The sequence below is a fragment of the Ochlerotatus camptorhynchus genome, unplaced genomic scaffold (genome assembly GCF_037179485.1).
Source record: "Ochlerotatus camptorhynchus isolate MF236.1 unplaced genomic scaffold, CSIRO-AGI_Acam_v1.1 ptg000077l, whole genome shotgun sequence".
Taxonomy (NCBI): Eukaryota; Metazoa; Arthropoda; class Insecta; order Diptera; family Culicidae; genus Ochlerotatus; species Ochlerotatus camptorhynchus.
The window spans coordinates 5,114,587-5,139,693 of NW_027040567.1; the positions used below are offsets into that span (position 1 = coordinate 5,114,587).

Below are 25,107 nucleotides of genomic sequence, written 5' to 3' on the forward strand. Positions count from 1 at the left end.
TAGTCGAATACTGAATTTATGTATGGGCCTACATTAGGGACATATAGGCCGACATTTCATCCATTTCCCCTATATATATTTAACGTGTGCTTTTAGAGCCGTTTTTCTAAAATTTAAATACAGCTGTCCGATCAATTTTCAGATACACTGTATCTAAATGTTGTGTAGCGTTTTCCTTGCACGTAAATAATTCTTGCCGTATGCAGAATGTATACATTGTGTATAGGTTGTATGAGTTGCGGGTCGTTTTCCGCCAATTCCCAATCAAGTGAATGCAAAGGTGGTGCAATTTCAATTCACAATGCATGGATCCGCACCATTGGATATCGATCATGGATAGATTTGGTGAGTTTGTTCCAGTCGAAAAATATTTTAGCCCTCACCATACCTCTCCAACTGGGGAGTTTGGTAAAGAGAGATGATCAAACCGATTCGTGTCTTCCTCAAAATTGACCTTTGCTCGCTTTCTACTCTCTATATACAATTTTCACACTGCCATACTCTAACGGAACTTCAACTCTATACTTTCATCTCCTCATCTATCGTATAAAATTGACCACTTTAGTCTGGTATTTGAAATCAGCACCTTCAACTATGTAAATTGTTAACTTTACGCAGAAGTAATGCAAACAAAATAGTTAAACATTCTTATTTATTTATTATCAATGTTATTGATTTCCGTTTGTTGCCTGGCGGGATAGCCACGATTGTGTGTGATCTATTATTTGGTTGTTGCGGTTAGGTGCGTGAGATGAGTTTATCTTTTGCTCATTTTGAAACATAATTCGGGATTCCATAAAGCGTGAAAAGATTCGGCAGAATCCTTTTTTTTTATTTTATTTTATTTTTTAGCCATTTCTAGATCAAATGAAGGGCAATTTTAGGTGATTTTTAAAGTGAACATTTATTTGATACATTAAGCGATGAATTTGTAGAATTGATAGTTGCGGTAGAGTCCGGCAGTGTAAAAATTGTATGTGGAAATTGAAAATGAGGCAAGGGAAATTTGTGATGACGGTATGAATCGGATGAGCATTTCAATTACCAATAGAAAATTTAATGCAGTTGCATTTTACAATGAAATTAGCTTGACATATTTATGATGTGATGTGATGATGTGACTTTTCAAAAATATCAAATTTCGTTATCACGTGATACATAAAGGTCCTTTTTGAGTTAATTTTAAGATTCAACATCGCTTTTATTTTCAGATCGAAAAGCAGATTTTCTTAGCCAAAATTCTAAAACAGCTAGCTCCCAATGCAGTCGAATGCACGTAGCACATTCCCAATCTCCGTTAGTTTAGCATCGACATTGTTTGCATAGTGAATCCATCATGTTCTCCAATCAGCTCCAGTGAGATGGAATTACATAAGTACCATTTCTCGGGTGAAGTACCTTCTCCATTTTTCGCATACTGCGCTGTGCCGTTAGTTCCACCTCGATTCGATACTCGTGCATGCAAATTGAGCTCGCAAGTAAATTGCATGTAGCAAACGACACAAAACGAAAATCCATCGGCGGGAGATTGAAGTTGAATGCAAATTGAAAATTGAATCCAAGTGATGTTTTAAACAGAGTTTCCCATAATTGATACCTCATAAATCGTGTTTAACACCGCAGCTGACAGTTTAGAATGGCAACAAAGTGTCGGCCAGCGTCGAAAGGGTAATTTATATGCACGGTCCAGTAAATTACGCCGAACCGTGATAAAATATCTGTGGCACACCGTCGAACCACCGATGCGGATGCAAACCTACCCCGTTATTATCTGCATTCATCACATGGTTGACGGTGCTAATAGCCTATAATTACCATAAAGCTAATATTCAATTTATCCTAATATCATCCTCCGCAATGAAAGTTGTTACTCCGGCGGTGATGGCTGCTGACACATGCTCGGTGATTGTTGATCGCGTTTTAGAAAGGAGAAAACCGCCATCATCTAATCAAAATAGTCCTCTCCGTATGGATATTAGCCGATTGCGGTAAGGCTTGCTAATTAGCGCATGATGTGGTTGACAGCTTCCTAGCCCAATTGAAGTCGATTTCAATAATTAACTCTCTTGCATCACTCCTACAACCCTGCCAGTGTGTGTGAGGAAAATATTGAACCTGTTCTCGGAGCAGCGATAGGTGATGAAGTTTTACCTCGGTCTCAATTTTCATGCTAATTAAGCTGGTCGAGAGCGGTCACACCATCGACTCTCTACGTATATAAATAGATTGCATGCAGTTTGGCACGAGTTGGAGCAGCACGTGAGATCAAAAACATGACACTAATTGAATATTTTGCTTAGGACTAACCACATCATTATCCGCCCGCTAACACATGTTCTGGTGTGGTGGAAGAAGTCTGTGGTTAGGAAAGCGGGGTGAGTTGTGATCATTTAGAAATTGTTTGTTTTAGAGCTGAGGTAATTATTTGTGCTCATCAACTAGTCAAGTAGACGTCCACAAAATTAAGTAATGCAAAATTGGGGTTTTCCGTAATTTGGGAATGACTTCTTTATTGATTTCAATGAGATACAAAGTGTATTATATAAATAAAATGTCTATTTGTGTTTACTTACCCTTGGTCACCCAAAGTGAAAATCGATGTAGAGAATCAACCAATGCATAACTGTTCATCTATAATTACGTAGAGAATCACCAAATTACTGATAAATTGTAACGTTAATTCCCCCCGGCCTCTGCATCAATGATTTGAATCGTCTAAAAGAAACTACTTCCAGGAACCATTCTCCTCAAATCATTGCTTCTGTTCCGAAAATGTTTACCAAATCGACACTTGAATGCATCTGCCGGATAAGACCTAACCGTTGGACGTTCCCAGAACCTGATAAAGCATAGACAGGGCGTCTGGCTCTAAGAATAAAACCATCACCGAACATTCCAATCTTCGGCGTAACAAGATGCTTGTCAGTGAAGCTTTTTCCCCATCAATCTTTTGTCAGAAACTTTTCCGCCGTTTGTCTGCTGCTCGAGAGTACCTTCCCGGAATTGGTAAGCTCCCCAGTTCAGTTCCCCTCTCGCACCACCCCGACTCCAGTAAGCGAAGCAAATCTGATGTTTCATTCGATTTTATATTGCTTTATTACCGTGGTCGTTGAAATGAAGCACCAAAATTGTGAGCCGGTATCGGAAATTGAACCTTGTTTGCCCAAGCGAGCGGGTCGAGTTCATTCACTTGCTGGCTCAGCTCCTATCTCTCACTCTCACCGCGCCGCTTGAAACTCGAACAAATAGAATTATTTTCCTCCTTACGCTTCCCCAATTTTCGTTTCATTTTCATTGTTCGGCTCAAAGTGCGCATTACAAAAGATCGCTTTTGATTGACTTTGTTCGAGGAAATGGAATAGGAGGGAGAGAGGGCTAGCGAACAAACTAATTACTATAAAAGCATTTTCTTTTCGATTCAAAGAGAATTTGGCGCTATTTGAGCAGAAAAATGCGCGTACAGATCTTTTTCAAAGCTTCCTATAGAAAACAGTTTAAACGCCCATTTGCTGTTTGCCAATTATTGCTTTCCTCTTTTCCCCGGCGAAGGTGCAGTGAGCAGAAAATTTGCCTTTTTCTGGACTTCGAAATAAAGAAGTTCGTCTTCTTGATCGATAGCTTCTTCGGTGGAAGAAGAAGAAGAAGTGCATTTACCAGGTTTTCTGTTAGTTTCTGCAAACTCTTCGTCTTCTCGCTACTCCACTGTCGACGGTCGGTCGGTGCCTTTTGTTCGGATAACCTTTAGAGAAATGTATAATTTTGGTTTTTCTATAACGGAAATACCGAGCAAATACTAGCTTCTCCGATAGCTTGATTGATTTGGGTCTGCGATGCGAACAATAGAAGTGAAGTGAATGTTTTTACTCTTCTTACCGAGAAGGGTTTGCATATCGCTTGGAAAACTGACTCATTTAATTCGACTCAGCTCGACGGGATCGGGAAATCAGAAAATCAAATATTAACCAACTGATGGCTGAATGTCTCTGAAATAGATCGGATAATGTATGTGTGTGTTCGTGTGTATCAAAATATTGAAACTTGTGTTTCTCGGAAACCACTGTACCAAGTTAGACGCAACGATCTCCAAATGAGAGATCTCATAGAACAATTTTCAATATTTTTGGAATCGGTCAACGGAGATATGGCCGAAACGATGGCGGTGCATTAGACATAAGTATCATAGGCATACATTCGTTAAGCATAACAGACGAAAGGCATAATGGATGGTAGGCATACTTTTGAACTAGTGCAACGGACGGTAGGCATTCTATTGTTATGTCATATAAAATGGACGGTAGGTATAGTGCGACAATTGTATTTCATTGCTCATGTGAAGACAGACCGATATATTAATAAGCGGACCATTTTTTTTTTTCACATTGCCCATATTTCAAATCATTTTTGAAATGTACGCTATCCGGCGCCGGTGGTGTAGTGGTTAGCGTGACTGCTTTCTCACCCCAATGGGTCTGGGTTCAATCCCAGCCGAGGTCGGTGGGATTTCTCTGAGGCATACAAATCTCTGGTCATGTCTTCCTTCGGAGGAGAAGTAAAGCTGTTGGTCCCGGCCCATGTGTGTTGAATGGGTGCGATATCTCACGCAGGTGTGGCAGCTTCCTTCCTACAAATTCGATTGCCGTCAATGGATGGCACGTCGACGTTTGTTACGGCAGGAAGAATGGAAAATTATACGTTTTGGACACCGGGTATTGAGCAGCACATAAACAAATCTTATCGATTTAGTGCAGCTTTAAACTGCAAGTGTAATTCAGTGAATTAAGAATAGATTTACAAATTATAAGCTAGTTTACTTACACTTACGGTGTTCTACGTGTGCAAATGATATGCTTGAAATCTCAGAGCACATACCGTGGTAGGGGTAAACAATAGCTGCAATTTCCAAACTTACGACTGGATGCCTTCCTTCAAATAACAACTGAAGTGCGGTAAAAATCGGTAGAACTGTTTCAAACACATCGTTGGTACTTGAGCGGTCGGCTTTCATCTTTATTTGCCAGTGGTGGCGGGGGAGGGGACACCCCTCACCATCCCTCTCCAAAGGGGGAGTTTGGTAAAGAGAAATGAAAAAACCGATTTGTACCTTTCTTAAAAGCTGTCCTAGCTCGCTATCTACTATCTATATGCAATTTTCACACTGCCGTACTCTAACGGAACTATCAACTCTATACTTTCATCTCCTTCATTTATCGTATAAAAATGACCACTTACCTGTTAATTGAAATTAGCATCTTCAACTATGTAAATTGTTGACTTCACGCAGAAGAAATACTAAACATATAGTCAAAGTTAAAATCTATGTTTGTTACTTGTTTAGGAACTGCAACAAATTTTAGGGTATTACAATTGTGTGTAAATAGATTTTAAGTGTACAACTTACTGTACATAAACAGTGCTTATAATTAGGTAAAACCTCAACAAATGGAATCGTTTAGGTTTTTTTTTTTTTTTTATTATAGTCACTTTAACACTCTTGGGTCATTCGTGACTTGTCCGGGGGTGAGATTCGAGCTCGTGACTTTGGCGTGAGAGGTATGGATGTTAACCACTACGCCGGGGTCGCCCCTGGAATCGTTTAGGTATTAAACAATTTTAAAATAACAAATGTTCGCTGGAGTAGCCTCTATTTCGCTTGTTGCTTCGCTATCCGTTCTGCTGTTCCTCGTCGGAAGTAGTTTGTCCCCTTCTTTCCTTACTGTCACCTGTCATACGTTCAGCTGACCGTTGACAGCCGTCATCGGAATTCAGCTGGGGCGACAACGCGGAACGCCAACCCGAAGAAAGTGCACCCAGCGGCAACATCCTCCACCCCCCCGTAGCACTGGCCACTGGTCCCAGTTTTACTCCCTGACTCAACTGGAGGCGAACCAGCCCAAGGCTGAAAGCCTCCCTAATAAAGTTAAATAATAATCCCTGACTCAACCTCCAATACAGCAAACTTGGATACTGGCCTACGTAATATCCCCCTCGCAGTTTGTACGAAAGCTTGCCGAACTCTTCCATCCTTCGCTGTCACGACCTCCTTAACGCATCCACGAATCCAGCCGTTCCTGCCTGCGGGTGTCGTCGACAATCAGGACCAGGTTTCCATCAGCTAAGGGTTTGACATCGCCGAACCATTTCATCCGCCTCGCCAGCATTGGGACTTAATTTCCGTACCCACCGTTTTCAAAAAACGTCCAATTGGTGTTGAATCTGGTTCCAGGAGTTTCTTACTGCAGAAGGTGGATCACTCAAGGCTACAGTAGGTTGGCGTACGCGTCTTGAGCTTCCCACCAGGAAGTGGTTCGGTGTGATGGCTTCACCTTCTTCAGCATCCAGTGGCTTCAACAACCAGCTTCTGCATGGCCGTCTTTATCGATCGCACCATTCTTTCCCACGCACCGCCCATGTGAGGTGCTCCTGGTGGTATGAAGAACCATTTGGTATCTGTGTTGGTAAAGGTTGCTGCCAGTCCGTCGTGAATTTCCTTAATCTGCTTTCGTAATAGATTCTCTGCACCCTGGAAGTTGGTGCCGTTATCTGTATTAATCTCCGCTGGCGTTCCACGACGGCAAACGAAACGGCGAATGCACTTCACGCAGGACGGTGTGGAAAGACTGTATGCAACCTCCACATGGACAGCACGAGTTGTCAGGCAGGTGAACAAGCAGATCCAGCGTTTTGCAGTAGTCCTTCCTACTTTCACAGACAGTGGGCCGAACAGATCAATTCCAACGTACGTGAACGGTCGGGTAAAGATCGACAGGCGACCCGTAGGGAGTGGTGCCGTTTGCGGTACCTTCGGTGTTTCCTTCGTCAACTTGCACCATTGACAAGCAGCCGCTACTTGCTTCACTACCGTCCTCAGCCGGGAGATATAGTAGAATTGAAGAACTTCATTCACCACTGTTTCGGAGTTCCTGTGGCGAAAAGCTCGGTGAAAATCATCCACATTCAAACTGGTTACTGGATGCTTCCTCGGGAGAACTGCTGGAAACTTGGCATCAAACGTAGTATGTGGTGCAGCTCCAGTTCTTCCACCGACCCGTAGAACACCGTATTGATCCACTGTTGGCGTCAACTGGTACAAGGCGCTCGTTTTGTGTAGCTCCATTTGTCTTCCCATTATCAAGTTCATCTCTTCAGGATACTCCTTGCACTGCACCAGTTGCATCAATGTGTTCTTCGCTTTCTTCAGCTCATCCTGGTTCAGATACGATGATTGTGATTCTTCTCCTCGTCTTCTACCCCTGCAATTGTCCACAAAACGGTGCACGTACGCAACTGTTCCTAATAGCCGGCTCCACTTCGAAAATCGACAGAAATCCACTATGGTAGCTGGAATTGTTGAACCTTGTATCACAAAACAGGGCCGTAGTTCCTCTTTCGGTTGCACCAGTTCCTTGGTTTGCTTCGGCCATTCGTTCTCGGGGAGACGAAGATATTCCGGGCCTCTGAACCACTCGTCAGTGATTTCAGGACACGGGATCTTTACCCATTTTGTCGCCGCATTCGCAGGGTTGAGTTTGCTGAGGACCCATCGCCATTCTGCGATGTCCATTGTTGATAGTAGCTCTCCAATCCGACACGCTACGTATTGTTTGTAGCGGCGGTGGTCAGCAAGAAATCAAGAGTTATTGAACAATCAATAAAGTATCCTATTACACTAGCAACCCCGCAATCTGATGCTATCATAATTTTCAGCAATGTCAGGAATACTCACGAACCCCCAACATTTGCCAGAAAACTTACAACTCACTCGAGGTATCTTCCTAATAAGCTTCAAAATTGCACTTTTTTTATCAAATGTTAAATTCAGTCCTCTATATCGCGCGCGAGGCTCAAACCCATGTAGACTACTTTTTTTTTAATCTACTACTATTACATCAAATGTTAAAAATCCATCATCACCGTCGTGGCGAACAAAATAGTTTTTGTAGTGCTACAATAATTATTAAAAAGTCGTTATAACAGCTATCGATACAAAATAATCCGTTAGAGACAACTTCGTCAAGATACATAATTTGTAAATTTATAAAAAAAATCTCAGGGGTAACTGTTCAAACAACAGATTTATCGTTTGAAATTATTTATCTTTTATATTCTGTAAGTGTTGCTGAACGTGTGATATGTCTAGGCATCGAATTGAAAACATTTATTCCTTTAAAAATAATGAATTATGTGAAGCACAAGTCAAGAAATGTGGTGTTTTTATTTCATCTGCGTTTCTAGTATTATATCTATGAGTTTTTTTTAATCTGTCCGGGACCTAACACCACTGCGACCAGTAATTTGATCTATTGTAGTATAGCCCGTGTCCTTAGTTTAGGGCATGTCGTATTACTCCATCACTATTGAGAAATGATGAAGTATTCGGTTTTGATACAGTTGTCATTCTTGCCTTTATCGCAAGGAATCGATTCTAATTGAAAGGTCCCGCTATTTATACCCTTCGGAGTGTTGAAACACCCTCCAAAGGCACGCCCCTTTGTCAGTCAAAGTTGGATTCTTAGCAACAAAATTAAGGAATGCCACCGATAATCACCATGCATCAGAACCCTAGTCTTAACCACTTCAAACTAGGGAACAACGAATAGAAGATTAGGAATCACATAGATGAAGACAACTAACTCATTTTTTACTTGTTTCAAGATCATCCTCGGTCCAGGCAACCCGAGGACTTATCACTATCAACAAGGCATGAAAAGTAACAAATACTAAAATGTGTTCCTTTGATTACCGAAAAATCGGGGCTATAACTATGATAATCACTTACTCTTTCAATTCGATCACACAAATATCGAGGCAGCAAACCGTTAACTACTATAAAAATGAACATCATCGTCAAATATACTATTCTTTGCTTCACCGACAACCACTGCAAGGCGTCCAGCATCAAAGTTGAGGAAGTGAGTCTATTACATCGCAAAATATAACGCATTATTTTACTCTGCAAGCGCTGTAATCTCGATATTTGTGTTTCATTGGACAGAAATAAAATGGATGGGCAAAATTCTAGATGATGAGAGATGATTGATTTGTATAGCTGTATTTTACTGGCAATAGTTAAATCGTTTTTCAATCGACATAGAATTCCATACTTCTTGGCAATTTTCTTGATAACATTGTCAATGTGAGAGTTGAACTTAAGTTTGTCACCAATAATCATGCCAAAATATTTAATCTCCTGAACGCGATCAATAGTCTCGTCATCAATTACAACAGAAACGTTCTCATTTAATCGATTCCGCGAAATTACCATAAATTTAGTTTTACTTGTATTCAATTTTAACTGCTTACACTTCAACCATCTACTTAGATACTGCAAATCTTCATTCAAGTGTGAGACGGAAACTTCTAAATCCTTAGCTGCAATGAACAAAACAGTATCAACTGCAAAAAGATTAATGTTGCAAAACCGTAAAACACGTCGCAAGTCATTAATATACATATTAAATAACAGGGGCCCTAATAAACTTCCCTGGGGCACTCAAAGGTTATTCCCCACGGGACTGGACACAGAATCATTAAAAACAGTCTGTTGAGTTCTGTCAGACAAAAAGCTTTCAAACCATTTATATGCAGTACTCGTAATTCCAAAGCGCTTGGTTGTACTTAGCAGTAAGGACCTAGAAATTGTTTCGAACACGCGTTTCAGATCCAAAAAACAGGAACAGTCGTATCTTTACGCTCCAAGTTGTCTTTCCACTTTGCTAACACCAAATTCAACACAGTTTCACAAGAATGACCATCCCGATATCCCGATTGTTCTGGTATCAACAAAGAGTTGCTATTCAAATACTCCAACAGCTGGCCTTTAACAACAAGTTCTAAGATTTTCTCTAATGTGTGCAACATGTTGATGAGACGAAACTCTTCGGCTTTAATCGTTCTAGCAACTTTTTGAATAGGAACCACTAAGGATTCCTTCCAAATTTGTGGCACATGTCCATTCTGCAATGATTTATTAATAAGGTCCAGAAAGATGTGACCAATGACATGAAAGCAATCTTGAATAACTCTAGCATTAACATTATCTTCTCCAGCCGATTTTCCTAATGAAAAACAAATAACTCTAAGTTCATCTAATGTAATTGCGTGAAAAACTTCAAATCTGCAACTACTTTTAACTGGCTGTTTTATTTCGTCAGGTTCATCGACCAATTCAATGGATTGATTGATCAATGAAACACTGTCTACGAAATAATCATTAAACTTAGATGCAATTACTTGTTCTGACTGTTCTAATGTGCCATTAAAAGTAATGGACCACGGTTTGAAATTACTAGGTTTTAATAAAGATTTCAAAATTGTTCATAACTCTTTGCTGTTGTTTTGATGCTGATCAATCTACCTTTGAACATATTCACAAAGAGTTTTCTTTATCGATTGTGAATACTTATTACGCTCGATTGTGTGCCTATTTCAATGATTGTCATTATTTGATCTACAAAACTTTTTGTACCATTTGTCCCTTTTCCGTTTAAGACGCAAAAGATCCAAATTGAACCAGCTGTTCGAGTTTTTCAAAGAAACAAACTTTTGCTCAACTAGTTGATTGGTACACGTTTTCAAAGCGTTATTAAGAACAGCTGTAGATTCATCTAAATTACCGGCCGCGAATGGAAAATCCACGCCCCTGGGAACAAGATTCGAAACAGCTTGTTTCGAATATTTCCTCCAGCACTTCAATTTTACAAAATTATCGTTATCGTTAACATGGTCTAAGACATTAATCACTAAGGTCTCATGATTGGTTATTTTCAAATCGGAGTCCACTTCTCTTAGCGAAGCGTATGAGATGTTTGCTAAACACTTTGCATCTGTTTTCTATAAAATATGGCAAGTGATGTTGAAGCTGAATCTGCTGCCTCTGATACGCCTAGTGACATAGTGGAACTGAGCACATTCGAAGTAACACGGAATATGGTAATTTCAGCAGCAAGGAGACTGAAAACCTCACTCTCTCCTGGTCCAGATGGAATTGCGAATCAGCTGCCTTAGCAGAACCTTTAGCAGCCATATTTAATTTATCATTTGAGCCAGGAAAATTCCCAACATTGTGGAAGCAGTCCTATATGTTTCCTGTTTTCAAAGCTGGCAATAAACGGGATATTAAGAACTATCGAGGTATCACCAGTCTTTCGGCAGCGTCCAAACTGTTTGAGATCATCTTGAGCGAATTTGTCCTGAATCGCTCGAAGAACTACATTTCAACTGACCAGCATGGGTTTATTCCCGGTAGATCGGTAGCTACTAACCTTTTTGGGTTTCACCAGTACATGCATCACCGCGATGGAGGATAAGGCACAAGTCGACGTCATATAAACTGATCTGAAAGCCGCATTCAACAAAATCGACCAGAAGGTTTTGTTATGCAAGGTCGTGGTTACATTCCTACTTGACTGAACGATCTCTTCGAGTACGACTAGGATTTTGTGTCTTTTCTACGTTTACCAGCACCTCTGGAGAACTTCAGGGAAGTAACCTGGGTCCACTTTTGTTTACGTTATTATTCAACGATGTAGCAGCTTTGTTGGGAGTTAAATGCAAGCTCGTTTATGCAGATGATCTTAAGCTATACGTCCCAAAGTGTGCAGTGATGACGTTTCACCGCTCTAAGAGTTCAACCTTTACGACTTCTGCATTGACAATGTAACGCTTCGCAGAGTAGAACGTATGACTGATCTTGGTGTTCTTTTGGACCCAAAGTTGACCTTCAATCTTCACTATTCCTCGATCATCTCTAAGGCGAATCGTCAACTGCGATTTATTTCGAAGATTGCACGAGATTTCAAAGACCCTCACTGCTTGAAGGCACTATATTGATCTTTAGTTCGGCCCATACTTGAGAATGCATCTGTGGTCTGGTCTCCATATGAGCTAGTGTGGAATCTCCGAACAGAACGTGTTCAACTACCCATGTTGGGTGGTTTTGCTCCTCTGTTTTTGACAACATTAGATGGCGAAAAGGAAGGAAACTAGTCAAAGTAGGTAAAATTCAACTGACCGTTGGGTACTTTTTAAGGTAGGATTACGTCTTTTGGCAAAGTATTGGGGTGCAATTTAAAAAAAATAAAATCGTCCGCGTTACGAAAAGTGGTCAGGTTTTAACCGCTTATAACTCTGTCAATAGCGAATGGATTTTAGTTCTAAACAAGCCAATCGATTAAAAAAAAATCTACAAATCTGTTAAAATTAACACTTTATCAATTTTCAATAGGTCACTATTGAAAATTACAAAAATGTTCAAGTGTTGCAATGGTGATCAGCAAAATGTGGTTTCCTAACACAGTCGCTGAATATTGATACCAAGCACGTAATCCTACGTCAAATCTACGGTCGTGTCTTGGAGTCAACCTCTTACTTTTTCTTACCGTGTAGGCAGTCATTCTTTGTTGCTGTGGGTTACGATAATCATTTTGAACTAAATTATCATGATGTGTTTGGTCAGATGGATGTAAAAGACCTGCATATGTATTACTGAGGCCGTATCAACGTCAAGGCTGAGAAAGCCTCACCAAGAATTTTCCATTTATCCAATCGAAAACACCATTAGAAAGTTGCATTAAATTTGATTTCAATTTGAGATCACACGATCAAGGATAGAGGCGAAAAAATATCGCGTAAAAACAAAACTGAGTGTAATTTTGTTATAAATGCACAACATATAGAAGCTTATGGTGCCACAAGCATTTCATTCCACGACCCAACAAGCTAGGGGACAGCATTTCAAACCCCACGAAAGTAAACTCTAATTCACTTGATTTACTCTCAATAGTTGAGTCAGATGCCTCCTAGCTTCTGTATGCTGCATTTAGCATGACAACGAGGGTCATTAGATTGTTTTTAAGCAAATGAAGTATGAACGATCTTTAACAACCACAGATTACCGATTTGACTTCAGAAAAATGCATTCCACACTGCTACTATGCCTTCGAAAAAGCTGTTCGAGTGATAATTGATATGTTACCGTAACGAACAACTGCAACTTCCTCCAAGTAAAGCAGCATATGTTTCCAATCAAGCTCGAAACCGTCCGAATCATAGGGAATCTTCCACCAGCCGACTAGATTGTTGCTATTAGCAGCTCCATCGCTTGTAAAAACGATACCACCGAATCGCATTAGGTAAATGATGGGATAATGCCAATGATACATCGTAGCTTACGGAGCCAGCCCTACTTCATCGGGCAGTAGCCACGCAATCCAAGAAAGCTTTTAAATCTGCAGCGTCGGTCGGTTGGTTGGATGGCTAAATATCCGGTAGGTGTGATGATGATCCAGCCCAGATGCCGACCGCTACTGTACAAAGCCGCACGGCTTCCGGACTGCGACTACTGACTTTGAGTGGAAGAGTGCTGCGTTTTATGACTGCTAATGTGGTACTTTGGTAGCTGTGGCAGAGGTAATTGGTCCATCACACCGCCGTCGTCGTTGTTCAATGAAAAGGAAATTTGTGTACCAAAGCACTCTCATCTTGCGGTCGGCAGTGAGCAGTCCATCGTAAAACCAATAATTGACGGACTAGGTCATCGATTTTCCAACACTTTCAAAGGAGCTAAAACAAAAACAACATTATTTCAATACGTACCTGTGTCTACCTTTTTTGTATTGAGCTGTAATTTACTAATGACACTAGTGAGCTAAGGCACTGATGGAAGGGCTCGTACTTGCTCCGTTGCAAGTGCACTCTATTTAATTACAGTCGTCTACAGTACACTCGACGGCTGGGAGGCACACCATCATCTGTCAGAGTCATAAACAGTGGAATGGCTTCAATTTTAGCGCAATGGTGATATATTTTGAATGATGCTTCCATAGGAAAAATACATATTCTCTCAAAACACGACAATTCCATCTAGATGATGATAACTTCATCCGACTGCCAAAGCCACCACCCACGCCTATCTGGTGTTCTCTAAATGTGACCGGTTTCACACCAGTTAGTTTAGCAATCAAGCGTAATGGTCATGCATACAGACATGAGTGGAAGTGTCCATTAGCTGAACTAGGCTGCTCTAGTAGAGTGATAATTTATTCAGTACTAATGCATGCAAATAAATCAAATTTGAGAGGCTGAGCAAGGGAGACTGAGTCGATTGAAGGGAGCTTGTTTGTTTTTTTTGCTGACTATTTAATAAAATATGATCATATAGTTTCATGACCAGATAGATTCTTTTCTACATTTCTGCGAAGGTTCCCAGCTTCTGTAAGTGGCATTCAAAATCATCAACCAACAATCTAAAACCTTGTTTATAACTTGCCTCAGCAACGTGACAGTCAAACTCACACATCAACTTGTCAATTTGGATGTTGGACAGGTTGCTCTATCGCACTCAGACAGCCTCTATCGCAAATCCACGCAGAAAAAATAAAACAAGTTTTCGAACAGCACTTCCAAAATGATAAATTGACTACTTTAGCCATCAGCGAAATTTGTCACCCGGAGGGCTCCAGCAATGCGTGAACTGAATGGTTCGAACACTACCGCACTTTAGGCTCTGTGCAGGCCCCGAAATGATTGACGACCCCCTCAGGGGACGCTATCCATTTACGCCGCACGCTCGGGACCACGGTGTCAGCTAGTGCGGTCGGCCGATATGGTAGCTTTAATTAATTGAGACTGCTCCGAATGCTATTGATTCGGGAAACCTGCTCGTGAACTTCACCATTTTAGAAATTTGCGAAACACGGCTGCTGTCATAACTGAAACAACACTTGTTACTGGAGCATAAAATTGGATTTTTGAAAACGGTTCCCCATTCGTAATGTTGCAAAAGCAACAGATGTCGCCCGGTGCCAAAAACTGAAAACAGAAAAACTCGATCCAACCATTCCATTTAATTAATACACACCCCTTACCGAGCTGGTTTTTTCTCACTTGCATATGTATATATATTTAAATTTGACTTTTATTTTCATGTTCTCATTTGTGTCGTTTTCTTCTTTCTCTTCTCACTTTCTAGGTCACGAAAGACTGCGGTGCACCGTGCAACTCGATGTTCTTCTCCGAGAGCGAGCGAACCGTGCTCAAGTACTGGGTTGGCTCGTGGGCTGCCGTCTGCGTGGCAAGCTGCCTGTTCACGGTGAGTTGAGCGTGAGGTCTGCTCTGACCAACACCACCGCCTCCTTCTCTTCCTCCCAGGGAGGGCTATCAAATAAAGAGCTCCTTATGTTTCTCCCCTGAGATGGCTGGACGGAAGGGCATATGGTATTCCGGAGTAGAAATAAGTGTCTAATTATTTTGGTTATTCGAGAAAGGGGAAGAGGAAGGCCATGAGGTCAATCATACCATACTTCTATGATCATCATTTTATAACATTGAGCGAAGGTTTTTTTTTTTAAAGAAATTTTGAGTCTGGCGACAAATGCTAAATTCATGAAAGAATTTTTTGAGCTTGCAATCCCCTGTAAGAACTTTTCCTGATGCTATTAGAAGGTTTACCTTGCAAATTATTCACTTTTTACCAGTAGACTACTTATCACACATCATTATTTAATTATGCGTACTAATTTTTAACTTCTACATTTTCACTTCTCATTTCTCAATTTGTTCTCTCCGTTCATATTTATATTTGTTTTCGGACATGACACTTGACTTTAGCCACTTACATCTAAAGACTTTTCACTTTTAATGAATACTGCCATCTTTGCATAAAATACTATTCATTTCACATGTCCTCGCTATTCATCAGTCAACAATGTCTCATTGACGCGTAAACAAAATCATGTTCGATAAGATGATTTGGCATGACTCTTTCATCGTGATCATTCAAGGAGATCCTACAGTAAGACTATGCTACCTGTTCAAACTGGGCGCACTTAATCAACGTTGCAAATTGCTTCTGGAAAATATAGAGCAGATCTTTTTGAGATGTTTAAATGATGTTGTCTGTCATTCTTTTCATTTCTCGGATTTCTGAGCTTTACCCATTAAGACTCATAAGACTTCTGTAGTTGTCCCGTATCATACATTTATGACAGCGGAATTTCAACAAAGTACAGGTCGATTGAAGTTTGACCTGGGCCAATATCAAGGTGAAAGCAATCAGTCACCAGCAGGGATGGAAAATCATTTAAATTCATTTCGTGCATTCATTTACATTCATTTTCCTCTAACTTTTTTCATCAACAGAATTCCGTAAAATAGTGTTTGAAGCTTTTGCAGGCTTTAATATTAGCTACATCTTTTGTAAACAACTCAAATATGTGTCTCTTATGCATGATGAATCAGAGTGATAAGAACCCACCATTATTTTTCAGTGAATGTAAATTGCATTCACTGAAAAACAATAACATATTATGCCAGCTCTATTTTGTCATGCATAAGAGATTCAGATTTAAGTTCTTAACAAAAGTTGTAGTTAATATTAAAAACTACAAAAGTTTTATACATCATTTTACGGTATCCAGTTGACGAAAAAAGTTAGAGGCAAATGAATGTAAATGATTTTCCATCCCTGGTCACCAGTCCGCATAGTGCTCTCTTACCATGCAGATCTGTTTGCTTTTTGGCGAAGGAAGAATTACTGCTACCTTAACTACAACACATTTAAACAGCACTTCTCAGTGCTCAATATTACCTGCACATTTTCTACTTTGTTCGATTTTAATTCCTTTTCGATCCTTGTTTGGACTCTACCCGAGCTAATCCTACGTGGATATCGATATGGAAAACCCCTCATAGATCATTTGGATACTTATACTAATTAGCTTGGAAGTGAATTTGGAAATACTTTATTCTGCCGCCAAGGGGCCTCCCTCAGCTCAGCCGGTAAAGGCGCAGCTACAAAGCAAGACAATGCTGGAGTTGGCTGGGTTCGATTCCTGGTCCGTTTGGGAATTTTTCGGGTTGGAAAATTTCTCGACTTCCCTGGGCATAGAAGTATGATTGGACTTTCCACACAATTATGCAAAAATGGTACAGGCATCGAAAGCTCTCAATTAATAACTGTGGAAGTGCATCTAGAACACTAAGTTGAGAGCACGCTAATATGTGATATGCAGTAAGCTTGAAATGTGAAGAAGAAGAAGAAGGCACCTAAACGTAAAAGAAAAGGGTAATCTCTTGATCCCCTTTCTGATAAAATGTATTCGAGCATTGAATAAGATACGCAAACGGATGATGAGAAATCTGAAAAAACTGAAAAAACTCTTTGTAATGGCTCGTGGCTTATGTCAAGAAGGAAAAAGTCCCCTTTATTGTGATAACCACTTCCGATTTCCATGCTATTTGTTCCGTACGAACTTCCTTATATTCAAGTTTTCACTTCTAATTCGTGGTGAATTCCGTGTATTGGTTGAAACCTTGTCCAAGCCTGTAACGTGGGTAGAACACCGTTGTACGTTACGGGATGTAAGATCTACCACATCGAACTCCGGCCCAAATCTCTTCTTGTTGACGGCTATGAACCTCGGTTTTGAGATTGGAAGCAAGGAAAGGTTCTGACCAAGGTTCCGATGCATGGTCAAATATCAGTGTCATTGGTTGTTTTTCTCACTAAGAAGACCTATTTTGATTGCTGAGAAGGCGCATATTTGAATAATTTTACAAAGATATGGAACATCAGAATTTAATGAGGATTCATGTGATTAACTTCGTCAACGAAAAAATGACTTCATGAACATTCCCATCACGCATGCAGTTTGAAGAGTTTGATAGCACTGATAGTGAGGATATAAATTTGTAACCAATTTGCTCGCTTTTTCCAAAACATATATAAGAAATCCAGTAATGTTCTTGATTTGAACTATTTTTCTTGCCTAAATGAAGGGGAAAATGTCGTAGGGGAATTTACGTATTCTCGTCAATCTAAGCAGCGTCCGAACTTCTTTTAGCGATTTCTCAGCGTCACACACATACATGACAGGTTTGTTTGTTGACATTTATCTGCTGCTTGCTGTTGTACCAATTCCAATCGACAGAATTGATCAAAACGGGATGAACATGTTTTTACAACGCTCCAAACTTCTCAGGTGAGTGTGACTATTGTCGGCAGTCTCTTTTTCTTCGGCACCCTTTCCATTTGAACTGCGTGTTAACCAGCTGTTCTATTATCGGCAACTCGAAATCAGCCGTATTTTGTAGAGTATATATTTCATTTAATGAAAAATATGGTATAACAGGAATTCACAGTCGTAAAAATGTAATCAGATTGAAGATGAAAAGGTAAGGAATCGGCTTAATACATTCAGCGAAGAGTTTTGATGGGAAAATACAGTGAAATTAACGTTTCAATTTCGGTTGCCGAAAACAGTCAATGGGTGCCGAAGCCATAATTTACCCTATCAGCTAATTATATCACTGTTAAAGAAATTTTTATTACTCGGCAAAGGACCTGGTCTTGATGAAATACCTCGATTTTTATTAAAAAAAAAGGTGCAATTAGTTTTGTTAAACCATTGTTTTAGCCTTACAATTTATCTCTCAAAACAGGTGATTTCCAAAAACCTGGGAGAAATCATTTTTAGTCCCAATATTTAAATCTAGAAAACAAACATGCATTCCTTGAATATTTGAAGCAATTGTTAACCAGAAAATATTTAACCAGGTTAAGCATCACATTTCAAACAATCAACATGGTTTTTTTTAAGGTCGGTCAACGTCTACTAATCTTTTGGAATTTGTAAACATTTTTATTGAAACAATGGTTAGAGGTAATACCGTTGAAACTTTAAACACTGACTTTAGTAAGTCCTTTAACAGAGTAGACATTCCCTTACTAATTTTACAATTAAAACGTTTAGATATGACAAATACACTTTTAAAATGGATTGGATCATATTTGGCAGAAAGAACACAGATGGTCTGCTTTGAAGGAAAATTTTTCTCGACAGTTAATGTTACCTCGGGAGTTCCACAGGGATCTCATTTAGGTCCTTTATTATTTATTTTATTTGTGGATGACGTGAAGTTTGTGTTAAATCGCTTAAATGTGCTCATATATGCCGACGATATGAAACTGTACATGGAAATCTTTAACAATTCTGATTTGCTACATTTTCAAAATGAAATTGAGGTTTTCTACAATTGGTGCGTTGAAACTGTGCTGGATATTAATGTTAAGAAATGCAATATTATATCTTATTCCAGAAAACACCCCACTCTAGATTAAACATCTACTCTAGGAATCCCTTCCTTCTTATGAGTTCCGTTGCATGTTGATAAACATTGAAACATTTAAGAAACGAAGGCAAATTTCCATGATTTCCTTTGTTATTAATATTATCTCTAAACGCATAAATTCAGAAAAATATTACCAAGCTTAAATTTTTACGTACCATCACGCATGTTAAGAGCTCGAAATGTATTTTAACTGTCACCTCACAGAACGAATTATGGTAAAAATTGACCAATCAATAGAATGATAAAGAGTGTATAATAATTACTGTGAGCGTATAGATCTAACTATGTCTAAAGATACAGTAAGGAGAATACTAACTGCTAGGCTTTCATGTCGTTAAGTTTAAAACAATTTTTATTTCTTACACACTCAGTTTTTTTCCTACCGAGCTCGGCAGTGCATTTCTCGGCGGCAAATGTTTCACTGAGGTCTCAGAGAAAGTGACATTTGATTGCTGAGTCTCGGATAGTACTTAGCTGAATCTCAGCAAACAAATTAAATGTTTGCTGAGATCTCAATGAAACTTTTTTTTTTGCAGAGATTTGCACAGCCGAGTTCGGTAGACAAAACTAAGTACGTAGATATTTGTGTATGTAGTATACGTTGATTGACAATTTCAAATAAAACGTATGTTTTAAAATAGCATTGTAAGGCAGCAGCACCATTGTAAAACGGTCTACACTGATTGACGACAAATAATCAAAGTAAACAAACAAAGATTTAACTGTATTGGAAACGAATACCTTATTATTTTTCCATAGTAATGAGGAACTACGAAATGCACTGAAATGGTAGGAAAACCCCGATTTCTCGCCTAAATTGAACGCCAAAAAGTTTTTAAAACGCAAACAAAATGGCTTTACATCATGAAAAAGACCTCAAAATGGGACGCTGAAACGCTGAAATAACTTTTAAAATAGCAAAATACCAAAAATTGTTACACAAACGCCTAAAAAAATTAATATCACATCAAAGTGGATACACTTCAATCGCATCAAAAATATGGTGTAATATTACTTGCTTAAAGGACAAAATTATCATTAATACAGTGCATGAACTGACATTACGCTGCTTTTACTGCATTTGTTTATTGTTGTGGCCATTAAAATTACATGAGATTTGGATGTACTATTAACATTTATTTTTTGCTGTGTTACCAAAATGGTTTCAAAACAATAACTTGTGTTGAACTAGCATAGAAGTTGCTAAAAATCACCCTCATAAAATATTAGAAAATCAAATTAATGGCCTATACTAGCTTTACAAACATCAACATGACCTTGATAAAAAAAAACAATAAGTTCTTACAGAAGCTCAATTTGGTTTATCATAATTTTAAAATTTAAATTTCAAAAACATACGACCAATATATCTGAATTTCTGTGACCCACCTTAGGCAGACCATGACCCACCAGTCACCCCACTTGGATGCATTGCACCCAGCTCCTCTTCTCCAGTGTTCCCCTTACAACTTCACTCATTTTCTTTGAACATTTTCGCTGAAGTTCCGTGAATTTCTTTTCTAAAGTTCCTTGATAACATCTTGGATGTTCTCTTAAAACGTCCTTCGATTTCCTTGAATATGTTATCTGAAATTCTAAGCACAATTTCTGCGAAGTTTCCTTCCGCCGGGATTTTCTGAGTCATAAAATCTCTGATCACGCCTTCCTTCGGAAGGGAAGTAAAGCCGTTGGTCCCCGGTTCATGAGTTTATGAGTCGATAGGTAAGGTCCAGGTGGGGGAGCTGCCTCTTTGGCGTCGGTAGCATTGGTACTTGCTTTGACCGAGGATGGCTATTACGAGTCGTTCGGACAGATTGTAGGGAAAACACGTCTTGTCAGTTCAAACTATCAGTTCACACTAATCTGTATTTCGTTCTCCAATTATCATTACATGAGATGAGAGTTGCCTCGCATCTCTCCTCTCATCTCCCCAATTAAATTAATTCTTCCACCAGTTTATACAATTTCATAAGTTTCTATAATTTCAATGTAAATTCATATAAATTAATTTTAGCCAAAAAAAAAAATATCGATCCAGCCAGTAAATTCATCTTATTCCTACAAAATATAAACATGCAAAAAAAATATAATCAAATCTATTAACTCATCAGATCTTATGTTTCTTCTTCTTTATTAGTTGTCCTACATTAAGATTTTTATGTTTTGGCTTTTTATTTCTAGTAGATCTGCGTAATGCTTGACTCGTTATTAGTTTTGGCTTTTTCTTGGATGTAATCGTCTTGCGTACTTTCTTAACATTTGATTCTGTTCTTATGTCCTCTGAATTCTGCTCTGACACTGAAGCAGGGTCTACACAATTTTTCAAAACAAATGGTTGTTGTGGAACTCGTTTTAATTGATTTCTATGAGCTTTACGAATATCACCATTTATATCTACTAGATATGTGACATTTGATATTTTTTAATAATGGTGCCTTCCATATTACATGCTCTGCCGTTAGATTTATAGTTGTAAATAATTTTACTGTTGATTGCAAAATATTTATCTGCATTTTCAGAACTATCTTCGCCACTGAATGTTTTCTTCTTTTCTCTTAGACCTGAAAATTCTGTACGAGGAATAAAGGTGAAAATACGTTCATATGGTATAATTTTGTCCTCTGTAGTTGGAGATTGACGATAATGGTGCAAAAATTTATTGATTTCATTGTCGATCTGAAATGATGAAGAAGAATCGATCTCATTTAGTTTTCCCAACACAGCTTTTGTGGTTTGGACTGCCCTTTCTGCTAACCCGTTGCTAGCAGGATGTTAAGGTGGGGACAAAATATGTTCTATATTACGCGATTCACAGTACTTTTTGAATAGGAAGCTGTTGAATGGCGGCCCATTATCACTGACAATGGTTGATGCAAATCCAAAAACTATGAAAATATTGTCAAGTTCTTGTGAAACATTATCTGCATTTGTTTTGGTCATTCTCCGAACTTCAATCCGTCGGGAATATGCGTCGACTAATATTAAAAATGTGCGGTTATATTTATGGAAAAAATCAATATGAACCCGTTCAAATGGTTTAGTAGTAGCTGGCCAATTTCCATAAACTCTTGGAGTTCTATCAACTCCCAAAATTTGGCATTTCTTGCATGAATTCGCATAATTCTCGATGTCTACTCCAATACCATCCCAGTACAAATATCTTCGTGCTATTTGTTTCATTTTCTGTATGCCACGGTGGTTTGCGTGTAGTAACTGTAAAGAAGCTAATTTCAATTTGTTAGGAACCACTATTCGTTCACCGAAGATTAAGCACCCTGATTCTACGTTCAATTCATTTCGTTTGGCATAAAAATTCTTCAAAGGTCTCTCTTTCACGTGGCTTGGCCAACCATTTTGAACGAGCTCTAAAACTTTTGATAATGTTGAATCGTTAGATGATTCTTCACTAATAGTTTTTGAATTGAGATTCACTTTTTGGTCTTCAATCAAATAATTTAGTTCATTGAAGGAGCTGCGCTGACTTTCTTCTAAGTCGGCACTACTCAAGTTTTGGTCCAAAGGTAGTCTTGACAAGCAATCTGCTACATGGTTCTCTTTACCAGCCATATGCGTGATAGTGTAATCAAATATCGAAAGTCGTATGAAATATCTTTGTAGCCTATTAGCAACTATTGACGGACCACCTTTTTTGTTGTTCAATGTGCCCATATGTTTGTGATCTGTAATAATGGATACTTTTTGGCCTAACACATATTTGTAAAATTTTTCCATGGCGAATACTATAGCTAATGCTTCCCTATGTAAAATGGGATATTTTTTTTCAGCTTTTGACAATCGGCGTGATACAAAAAACACTGGTTTTTCTATGTTGTTTACTGTGTGGCTAAGAATACCTGAGATTCCAACGTCACTTGCATCGCAATTCACGGTGATTTGTTTAGATGGATTAAAATGCGTTAGAACTTGAGCGCTACAGATGGCTTTTTTGCTTAGTTCAAAGGCTTTATTGCAAGCGTAGTCCCAATTCCATTTGCTATCCTTTTTTAAAAGATCATAAAGAGGAGAAAGGACTAAGTTTAATTTAGAAACAAATTTATAGCGAATTCGTTTATTATTCAGTTCCAACCTGGATCGGGTATCAAGATTGGGTCTGCTTGTTTTCTGACAAACGTCAGTTTGATCGTTTGTTTTTAAAACCCAGCTCAGGTTGAGGTTCGCACTGATAAAAAGTTCGGTTTTGCACTGGGTTGGAACCAGGCATGGAAAATCATTTACATTTATTTCCTACATTCATTTACATTCATTTGCTTCTAACTTTTTTTCATCAACAGCATTCCGCAAAATGATGTACAGAACATTTATAGGTTTTCTTATTAGCTACAACTTTTGCCCATAACTCAAATCTGTATCTCTTATGCATCACGAACTAGAGCGGGCAGAACTTGTTACTGTTTTTCAGTGAATGTAAAATACATTCACTGAAAAACAGTAGTGGGTTCTGTTCACTCTGGTTCGTCATGCATAAGAGATATGAATTTGACTTATATACAAAAGTTGTAGCTTATAATAAAAACTTCAAAATCTCTAGACAACATTTTGCGGAATGCTGTTCAAAAAAAAGTTAGAGGCAAATGAATGTAAATGAATGCACGAAATGAATGCAAATGATTTTCCATGCCTGGTTGGAACTGGTTCCAACCCCGATAATAAACGAATTCACTATTAGTATAGAACGTTATCATTCCGAGAAATGCTTTTAGTTGTGTGTTTGATTTTGGCTCTGGCACGGCCTTCATCGCCTTCACTTTCTCCGGGTTTGGTGATACACCCGCCTCCGACAGAATGTGACCCAAATATTTCACTTGGGGAACGAACCACTCGCATTTCTCGGCGTTTATTTTGACGTTACTGGTAGGCTCCTCTCAAATCAATAAGAGCGAATTTTTTTGCTCCGCTTTTGTTTGTGATAAGTTCTTCGATAATTGGTAAGGGGTAATGATGCGTGATTATGTATGGGTTAACCGTTTTAGATCCATCCATGCAAATACGAATATCTTTCTTATTTGGTTTCACTACCACAACTATGGGGGAGGCCCATTCCGCGTATTCTAACTTTTCAAGTATACCCTTAGACTCTAAATCATCTAAATGTTTTCCTACAGTTTCTCGGTGTTTAAATGCGACAGTGTATGGTTTGTGTATTAGGGGTTTTGCTTGGTTATCTATACGGATATCAACTACAACACCCTTGACCGGTTCTGTAAGATCATCGTCAAATGCAGATGAGTATTCTGTTTTCAATGCTTTAATTGTATTTTTTATCCACTGTTCTCTATTTATTTCGCAAAGAGAATTGAGCGAAAACGAATCTCTCCAGTGCGGCCAGATAATGTTTAACCAATCGCGGCCTAGCAGAGATACAAATTTTTTTGGAGATTTAATTACTAAAAGAGATAAACTTAAAGTTCTGCTTTTTAATTTTATTCTCACTACTATTTTACCCAAAACGTTCACTGTCTCACCCGATATAACGGAAATGTTTCGGTGATCTAATAGTAGTGTACAATTGTTAAACTTTTCTTTGTATGTATTCAACGAGCAAATGGTTGCACATGCACCTGTATCGCACTCCATCAACAAGGTTTGTCCATTTATATTCAATTCCACAAAAGCTGGTGCTGAGTTATTTGACTTACCAAGCATTATATTATTAATCCAATTCGGTTCATCCTCAGCCTCTGGTTCTTCCACCGACTGGTCATCACCAGTGTCAGTGTCATCTTCCATGCTCATTTTTAGATCATCCATAGCTGCTGACAATTGATTGATCCGCTCTTCAAAAGCTCTCTTCCTACTCACGTTTCCTTTAGACTGCTGTGTCCCATAGCGCGGTTTCCTGACTTTGGGCAGCGTACAATTGTATGAGAGATGCCCTTTGTTATAACAATTATAACACACAGTATCACTGCTAACTTTGATGTTTCCTCGATGACTCGAAATGTCCCTTTGATTCGCACC

The 25,107-nt window shown here is 38.9% G+C and overlaps 1 protein-coding gene across 1 annotated transcript in view; it reads left to right on the top strand.

Annotated features, from left to right (window-relative positions):
• LOC135697738 (frizzled-like) overlaps positions 1-25,107 on the top strand; it is a 320,922-nt gene that overhangs the window by 226,764 nt on the left and 69,051 nt on the right. The window contains exon 3 of the mRNA XM_065217543.1: positions 14,969-15,088. Within this exon, the coding sequence (XP_065073615.1) occupies positions 14,969-15,088 (120 nt within the window). The remainder of the gene's footprint in view (positions 1-14,968; positions 15,089-25,107) is intronic.